This window comes from Bemisia tabaci, chromosome 10 (assembly GCF_918797505.1).
Source record: "Bemisia tabaci chromosome 10, PGI_BMITA_v3".
Lineage (NCBI taxonomy): Eukaryota > Metazoa > Arthropoda > Insecta > Hemiptera > Aleyrodidae > Bemisia > Bemisia tabaci.
The window spans coordinates 32201800-32211161 of record NC_092802.1 but is presented as its reverse complement, the minus strand read 5'-3'; the positions used below and the strand labels follow the sequence as shown (position 1 = coordinate 32211161).

At 36.1% G+C, this 9362-nt stretch overlaps 1 protein-coding gene across 1 annotated transcript; it reads left to right on the top strand.

Moving 5' to 3' along the window:
* Window positions 1-932: 932 nt before the first annotated feature.
* ND-18 (NADH:ubiquinone oxidoreductase subunit 18) lies at window positions 933-7842 on the top strand. The gene is made up of 4 exons (XM_019053412.2): window positions 933-1115; window positions 2708-2846; window positions 4286-4461; window positions 7371-7842. The coding sequence occupies exons 1-4, from the start codon at window positions 1051-1053 to the stop codon at window positions 7546-7548; spliced, it is 558 nt and encodes a 185-aa protein (XP_018908957.2). The 5' UTR covers window positions 933-1050; the 3' UTR covers window positions 7549-7842.
* Window positions 7843-9362: the final 1520 nt, after the last annotated feature.

The window sequence follows — 9362 nt, the reverse complement described above, 5'->3', positions numbered from 1 at the left end:
ACGATTATATAAAAAAATAGGTCATCATTTTCGTTAGCTTTCCAAGAATTAGAAGAATTTTTAGTATGTTCGCGAAAAGCCCACGAAAATTATAACATTTTTTTATATAATGGTTACATAAAAAGGTTCATTTTCAACACTTTTGTATGCATGCATTATATAAAAAAATTAACTTTCGTACATAATATTTATCTTTTCCTTCTGTGATTCTGCTACTAGGGTTAGCAACATTGCAATGTTAGTGGCTCCTTTTTGCAAAATGCAATCCAAATGTGAAATAAAATCATTAGAATTCTCAGTCTGATGACCGCAATGATTTGCCTGCACCCTGCAGGAAATCATGAAATTGCCTGCGAGCATTTTAAGGCTCATTAATGCTGATATGCCTCTGTAAGGTTCAAGATTTTAACGTTTATTAGATTGTTCGGCAAGAAATCCTAGTCATGACTACGATCCCAATATTCCTATAACAAAAGCCAACTAATGCTGACTCGATCTTAGAGATAGGAGGAGGAAACTGCTGCACCCTTTAAGTGCAGTTTTAAAAAAATTGAGATATTAATGATTTCAAGTATAACTTGTCTTAATACATATTCTGTGAAAAATTCGCTCCCAAATTCCTATTTTTAAGCATTAAAAAGTGAGATTAAACTTTCTTTCCCAAGTCAGGATCCATGTAATTTCCGTAATTTCGAAACTTCTAACATGTATTTCCCGAAATAGCAAAACTGCACTTATGCGCCTTGTCCTCCAAGCCCCTTATTTTTTTTTTCATTTTGAAACAGTGTTACGTCTAAGCGTTTTGAGGGGGAATTTCTCTCCCGGTTTACGTCCGTTAATTTACTTCCATCTCCTCATTATTTTTTTTGCGTGGATTTAAATTTCCCGCTCATCAGATGATATCGTAGAATTTTTCCGTTGAGCGGTGATATTCGTTGCTCTTTGTTGATAACATTTCAGAGGTTATCTAGAGTTGTTTGTCAAAATTTTGTGCTTTTAATTTCTTCCTCTTACGTTTTAAATCTAATGTTCTAAACTCATCACATAGGAATGGCTTTGAACGCAGCATGCAGGAGCTCTGTTCTCAAATGGATCTCCTCGCCAAAGTTGAACTGGTAAGTCTATGACTTTTTGCAATTTCAGAAGCAATTACGTTTCAGCAATGGAAAAGATTCAAGATGTTTTCATTAGATTAGAAAGACTTCTTTGCTCTGCTGACCTATTGTCAGTAACATGAAGAATCACCAAATTTGTTTTAAGGCTTTGTTGTTAGAAGCTATTTTGATAATGACCTTGTAGGTACGGGTAGTAACGGTTCAGCGTAGTGGATAATGGATTTAACAGATCGACTGGATCACGTCACTATCAGTGACCAAATATTTTTTTAATCCATTGCTCCGATAGAGTGTAGTAAGCTCTTTGGTTGTCCTATACTCCAAGGGAAAATACAGCATGCATGTAGCTCTCACCGAATTAGGAGAGGTAAGCGACAAGAGGTTGCTCATCGACTGTTAAAAAATCAATCACTGAGGAATTCTGAATCTGCCCTTCTCATGGAATACATGCATTTGCTTAGATGGCACCATTAATAAGTGTTGATATAAGTAAGACTTGACTTCTGTTTCAACGTACTATGAACAAGTTCTAGAACTTGTGAAAATCATAGACCTCTGTGTAACGTCAAGTAACCTGTTTCAAGCATGACGATTGATGCACTAGCCGTCCAGTTTGGTCTAGTGGTCAGCGCGCCTGACTGTAAGTCAATAGGTCTCGGGCTTAAATCCCGGTGGTGGTGTCAAATTTTCTTGGAACTGACGAGTAGATCTGTTGAAACAGATCCTACTTGGCCTTAATCCCTGAAAATTTGAAAATCCTGGCGTATGGATGTGTACCAACCATGTGCGGTGGGTATTTTTCCAGTGACTAAGGCCAAAGCTAACCCAACCTAGAGAAGGCTCCAGCTCCTGATTAAAAAAAAAAAAAAAAGATTGATGCACCGTGGGCCAATTATTGAAATTGATAGACAAAGAAGACATAGGGAGTGTAAAGGGATCCTATCGGTTGAAATGGATGGTTCTTATAGACCAAGGGGGTAAATGATGGAGTAACTATTGGGTCTCTCGTGGGTTGCCGTTAGTTAGTCTATTACCTACCTACTTTGTCCATTGCAACCACCCGCTTCTACCAATAGGATCCCTCCATATCCTTTTTGTCTTCTTTGTCCATTGCTTTTCAATAATCAGCCCGCTGGGTGCTAAAGTGGCTCTTCTTGGACATACTTTTTCAGAATATTCCTTTCTACGTTACATTTGGATGTATCTCTGCCAAACAGAACTGCATATGTGCATTAAGACATGCGCTCCCATAAGAAAATATACATAACAGGGCTGACATTTTAATGCACATAGTGCCGTTTGGCAGAGATACGTCTATTTTACAGAAGAAACTAATGGGTGATTGCCTTAAAATTAAATTTGGAAGTAACTTCCTAACTGACTGTTGATAAGGATTAATTCACCCTAAGTAGTAAATATTTCCCTTTCTTTTCATGATGTTATTTTTTCTAAACTCCACATGTCAAAGATAGGTATGAAAAACTTCTGATATGAGTAAATATTTTGTTTGTGTCTTTAATTTTTCCTTTTTCACAGGCTGTAATTGAATTTTGTCTCGAGTGAAGATGAATATAAATTATCTTTTTTTGTAGGAAAGCAGGTGCACCTTTAGCCAGCACTGTTGGAAAGCAATCAGAGCGGGGATACGCAGTAGACCCTACGAAAACCCTTGAAAAAACTTCATTACTTCATGCTGAGGAGAAAGAGGTGGTTGTTACCGTCAAAGAAATTGTAAGTCTAAATGTTTCTGGTTTTAATGAATTCTCAATGGTATTTCCATATAAAGAGCTTCAGATATAAGTATGGGTTGGAGCATTGCATTTCGTTCATTTTTTCTAGAAATTCCACTAAATTCATATGTACTAATGTTTACATGTTACATATGTTTCATATGTTCTGTATGTATGTACTAATTCATATGTAGATAAAATTTGTTGATGCATGCATCTAAAACGCTGGAAATCAACTTATGACAGTGTCGTATTTGCAATTAATAGTCCAGGGTTGCCACTGTCAGGGAATACTGGGAATTTTAAAAAGTCATGGAAAACCTGGAAATTTCAGGGAAAATTTCTAGAATGGGTTTGACGTTTTGAACAATAAATTTTTCCTGAAAACTATTTAAAATTATTTCTTTTTTAGCATCTGGCATATCCGCAATTATCAGGGAATTTTACCAAAATATGACAGAGAAATTAGGGATATTTCAGAGAATTTCATTTTCTAAATTCTGTGGCAAACCTAATTAAATGCTGATTCTCTTGAGAAAGAAGCCTTTGGGCTGTCCTCCCTCTATTAATCTATGTTATCCACACCCTGTCAGTACGTCAAAATCTCAGTGATATAAGAGTTCATTGCAGCAGGGGTGTAGAAAATTCTCGCTTATGCGATCATGATTACATCAACATCAATTGCTCTAACTCTCTTACATTAGCTTAGTAGTTTGTTTTATGCTTTAATAAAAGTTCCCTGTGAAAAAGGTGGTTGTGGTATTCTTTTACAACAAACGTATGTTGTTGACATTTGCTTCAAATTCAAATTCCTGAAGTTCATTTTCTAGAGAATTTGCTGTGTAATTAATTCCTTGACCAAACTCTTTCTGCTGCATGGACATCAAAATACACAACTTTGAATACTAATAAAGCGATTTTCTCAAAATGTAAATACTTGACATCCACTGTTGAAATATATTTGGCTTCATATACAATTGTGTTGCTTCGAAGTTAGCATCGCTGTTTTTAAATTAACCTTTTCCTCTTTTTTTGTGTGTAAAAATTCTGGGAAAAGTTAAAGAATTTCAGTGCCAGTGGTCAGGGAATTTTCCCAAAAAGTTAGGGATAGTTAGTGAATTGTGGGGCTTGGAGGACATGAGTATTAGTGCAGTTTTTGTTATTTCGAGAAATATGTGTTTGAAGTTTTGAAATTAGATGGATTCTTGTAGCGAAGAGAAAGTTCCAACTGACTTTGTGGTGTTTAAAAATTGAAATTTGGGAGCGAATTTTTCACAGAATATGCATTAAGATTAGTTTTACTTGAACAGTTTATCTGAATTTTTTCTAAAACTGCACTAAGTAATGGAGTCTTGTCCTCCAAGCCCCTCAATTCAGAAATTTGATTGAACCTGGAACCCTGCTAACGGTTTTTCCCAATCAACTGATTTTCTGTTACAGGAGGATCTATCACCTACAACTGGTGTCCCTGAAGAACATGTGAAAACAAGGCTTGTAAAGATTTATAGTCCCTCCAAGAACCCCATGCAATCCGGCACACACAACACCGGTCACTGGCAAATGGAATTTGATACTAGAGAACGATGGGAAAATCCCCTCATGGGATGGTGCTCCACGTGAGTTTGACAAAATTAAATTCCTCCTCCTTAATTTAACTCTCCCCCTTAAATATTTATTTCAATGAAACACCTGAACTGGTTAAAACTTGAATAATTTAAGAAGGATGTCCCAAAAGCACTGCACGTCTCCTTTTTTCGGACATGCGATTGCAGGATGCTAATTGTGTTTTGTGTAGCATTAAAGTGCTGATAATAACCGACAGAACAAGACCAGCCAGCATGAGCACTGTATGTCAAAAATTGACCAAATCACAACATTTCAAAAAAGGACTAGTCGAACTGACTCCTCCAGGATTTCAGCACTTTTTCTGGAAGGAAAAGAAAGATTTAAAGATTCAAACGGTTTTATTAAATCAAATGCACAGAATCGTACCAAGATTACTACCATTTACTCTTCTTTACTGGACGACCGGACCCTTGTTTCCTTTCCCAATAATCTTTTTTTTTCCACACAGTGCCGCAACTGTGTTTCCCACCGCTGCACAGTGTGTCAAACCCCCAATCTAGCTGCTCAAAACCCCCCTTATATCAAGTCAACAAATGTTGTTATTTATGGTCAGAGTGGGTCCACAGGCACCCACTGGTTACGTATCTATCATGGTTATCACAAAAATAAATATTGTGGTCGCTAAAATGAAAGGGATTGCAGCCGGTAAACGTCGCCTGCCTCAATCTCGCCATCAGGAGTGGTGTCACTGTATTGCTTTTTTTTAGAGTACTTCGTGGCGAAAAAGTGTCATTTCTGGATGAAACGAGATGTCAAAGGCCAGAGAAAGGAAATATGACCGTTGATTTCTCCAAAATCATTATTTAAGTATTCTAATTGCTCATTGAAAACAGTACCCGAGACCGTTTATTTTTCCTGGCTTTAGTAGAGCCGCAAAAGCGCGGAACTACACGGAACTCCATGAAACTTATATGAGAGTGTTCAGAAAACTATCTAGATTTGAAATATCTTTAGTTTTACTGCGACCTTCCGCGACCTTGAGAGTGAGAGCACATTTTGTTCGGCGATTCCTAGTGTAAAAGCGTGCGGGCGGCGTTATGCGCTCTCCCTCTACAGGCTGTCACAGGTGAATTGAGGCGGAGGCAGCATCTCAATACGCGCGTTCGGTCCCCTGATTCAAGTGAACCTTATCATGAGGCGTTTCACCGGGACAGATAAGATGGAATTGTGGCTCAGTTGATAGCTTCCTTCATTATTGCCTACGAGATCGGGGTTCAAATCCCGAACCGTCCAATTTTTTAAAATTTTATTTTCTTTCATTACGATTTTGCCCAAATTTTCCTTTACAGGCAAACATTTTGAAAATATTACCTTTGACTGATCATTTAGAGTTGTTTTTCGAAATCTTCATTCCCAAGGTTGTTTAAGAAAGTTTTAACAGCTCTTTTGATTTCATTGACTAAGTTGAACCTCATGCCTCCTAAGCCCTTCTTCAACAGAGGAAAAGATCCGAAAGTCGCAGGGTGCGAGGTCTGGACTGTACAGAGAGTGCAGAAGGCAAATCCATCCCAAGTTTATCCACAGTGTTCTTGATGAACTAGGCTGTGTGTGATTAGGCGATGTCCTAGTGCAGGGGCCATATCTTCTTCATCTCTAGCTGCCTCTAGACAACATGCTCAAGCAGTGTGATCAGTACAGAGTAGTCAGGTTGATTGACTTTATGTTCCAAATTCCTTTTGATCTCACCATTTCTCTGTAGAATCTTTGTCTCCTTAAATATTTGTTCTCTTTTCAAAAAATAATGCTAAAAATCCTCAAGGGTCAGCTCGACATATCATTATCAAAATGCTGCAATTCAGTCAATTTTTGAGCTAAAAACCTCAAATTGGTCTTGTTTTACAACTAGCATTTTAATGCTACTCAAACCGAATTTCAATGCTACTCAAACTGCATTTTAATATCTGCGACCATTATCCAAAAAAAGAAAACATGCAGTACTTTTGGGACACCTATTGCACTTAACATTTGTTTTCACATCCAAAGTCTCAATAGAATAAGTTGGTCAAACATGGTTCAAATCTAATTCACAATTCGATGACCAAAGTGCGAAAGGACGTATCTCCGTTGCAATGTTTCAACATTTCCGCTCCTACCTACCTCTTTTTTTTGTGAAGAGAAACAGGCCAACTTCATGGCTTCAAATTTTTACAGAATATTCTGCTAGGTAAGGGTTGAGAAAAATCAAGGAAATTTTCAAGAAATTATGTTGATTACCTTTCTGAAGAAAAATAAAACGTTACAGGAAGTCTACAACGTCACGAACGGAGATACGTTGTTCTGCATTTTGGCTATCAAATTGAGAAATCAATGCTCTTCTTTTTGATGGATATATCAACGGTGTAAGTCCGCAATCACATATCTCGTTTACGGTGTCTGAAAATCTCCTCCTCTATGTTATTTTTTTAAAGGAGAACAAATTGACATCATTCCTTGAAGTTTTTGCAGAATTTTCTTTGCACAGAGAAGAAAAATCACGGTAGTTTTAAAGAATTTTCGTCGAGTAGTTCTCCGTTTAAAAAAATAAAGTATGACAGGAAGTCTGTGATGTCGCAAACCGAGTTATGTGATTGCCGACTTACACTGTCAATATGTTGTCCAGATAGGTTAATGATAGATGAATGGTTTGTTCTCTGCTAACCAAAGTACCACTTTAAGACAAAAATCTTTTAGCTTATCAGGTATGACATAAATTTTGTCATCTTTTCATCAAAATAAACTGGCTATTCTAATAAATTTATTTTTTACGAATTATACCTCAAGTTAGGTCTCGAAGTATACAAGTCTCTTTGTTTCCACTTTACATATAAGGTGCATCGAAGTGAAAGCTTGTATAGGTTTGGATAAGCAGACTTGAATTGTTGTTTTATTTTTTTCAAATATGACTTTGTTTTTTATTCAGTGGAGATCCATTATCAAACATGAGTTTGAAATTCGCTGACAAAGAAGATGCCATATTCTTTTGTGAGAAAAACGGATGGCGCTGGTATATCGAAGCCCCGAAAACGAAGGCACCAAAAGTGAAATCTTATGCTCACAACTTCGCTTGGAACAAACGAACCCGCACCTCAACGAAGTAAATTTGAAGAGGTATCGTTGAAAATTTCGTCTGTAAATAGAAATGTCGTGAAAAATCTTTTGTTGTTATAGTGAGAAACTTTTGAAGAATGAACATTCTCAAAAAATTTCTGTTTTCATGGAGCTTTACCAACTTGATAATTCATAAGTAGATATTACTTGAACCCAATAGTAATAATAAATTATGAATTCATAATGATAAGCCATTGAATATTATTAGCTCACACTATATCGCATTGATTGTTGTTGCACCTTGTTATTTTATTCAATAATATAATCCTACGCCTAGATTGTTATTTAAGTCTATTTATTTGAAAATCATATGCATGAAAGCTCACTCAAAGGTTCCAAGATTCCTTTGAGATAATTCATCAGAAGAAGAAAAAAAATATTGTATGGATACAGTAGTTGCAATTACGCTGGAGGCCTGACAGTTGGTGGCAGCATCGAAGTCTCCCAAGGTTAAAATATTGATGGCTGAACTCTGAAAAAATTCCTCGGAGAGGCCTTTAAAACTCTATTTCTATTTCATTTTTTGAATAATAAAAACACATCTTTGATGCTTACATTTTTCCCATAATACATTTTACATAGCAATAAAAAATGAAGGATGTTTCCAAGATCAAGCTCAAATTATTTTTTCTTTTCCAAAGGAGAAATTATGACAGAAAAGAATCATTGTCGTAGAAAACGATACATGTCAGTTAGTCTTTTAAAATGACACGTGCATACTACTGCATTGAGCTGTAGCACAGTACCGAAACTTATTAAAGCTTTCAAGCTTCTAAATTAACTTTCAGCGCTTATGATCAAGACAGCAGAATTTTAAGATCCAGGAGGTGTTATAACAGCTCTGAAGGACTCATAAGGCACTTCGATTATTTTTCCAGAACCAAGAAGGAAAAACCTGAAAAAAACTTAGAACAAATGAAGGAGAGTTAGCTTAGTCCCAATCGCAAGGGCACATATTTGTCAAAAAATTCTGATTCCCTACTTTTTAGCATAGAATTCACCCTCTGATTGGGACATGAAACGCTGTCCCACAGTCAGTTCAGCCAGTGAATGGTTCAATGTTGTACTCAATCATGCACTCATCACTCATGAATAAAGTTTCTCAGATTCTCGCAACTCAATTGTCAGTAGCGCTGTTTTTGAAGAGTAATTTTTACACTTATGTGCCAATTCTTGATGAATAAAGAGCTTCTCAAAATTTGTGACTATTTAAGTACTTATCTATTCAACACTATCTTGCACACTTTAGATGGAAATAAATGTGACTACAGAATGTTTGCTGATTGGTTAAAAAACTGAACCCCACAACATTGACAACATGGAGACTAACTTCACTGGGCAGTTTTGACCATGAGTAACATTGTTAAGGAGGCACAGCCAGGTGTATTGGTATTTTTAACTAAGAACTACTATAAATTTTGTCTTCTATTTATTTTTTAAATAAATAAACTTTATTCCAAAGAAAAACATATGTATGCAAAAAAGAGACAACAAATAGTCTTGCATAAAGAAGTACAAAAAGGAAAAATAAAAAATAAATTAAATAATAAATAAATACGAAGTAAAAAAATCGTAATTAGAAAGGAAAGAGAGAATTACTCCATTAATGACGATTACCAATATTTTTCATAGAAACTGCATTAATAAATGCCTTTGGAAGAATCACTCTCAATACTTACTCTCACTATATATTTACATACCACTAATCCTAGAATAAATAAATCTCACTTCGGATTCAAAAGTGTGAGGAAAATTCTCCATTGTGAGGGAAGAGCCAGCCTAGTTTGTCTTCTTTTTTTCTGTC

Coding starts and splice junctions, on each gene's coding strand:
- ND-18 (XM_019053412.2), top strand. CDS start 1,051: ATGGCTTTGAACGCAGCATGCAGGAGCTCTGTTCTCAAATGGATCTCC. Junction 2,847..4,285: donor TTGTTACCGTCAAAGAAATT/GTAAGTCTAAAT, acceptor TTTCTGTTACAG/GAGGATCTATCACCTACAAC. Junction 4,462..7,370: donor CTCATGGGATGGTGCTCCAC/GTGAGTTTGACA, acceptor TTTTTTATTCAG/TGGAGATCCATTATCAAACA.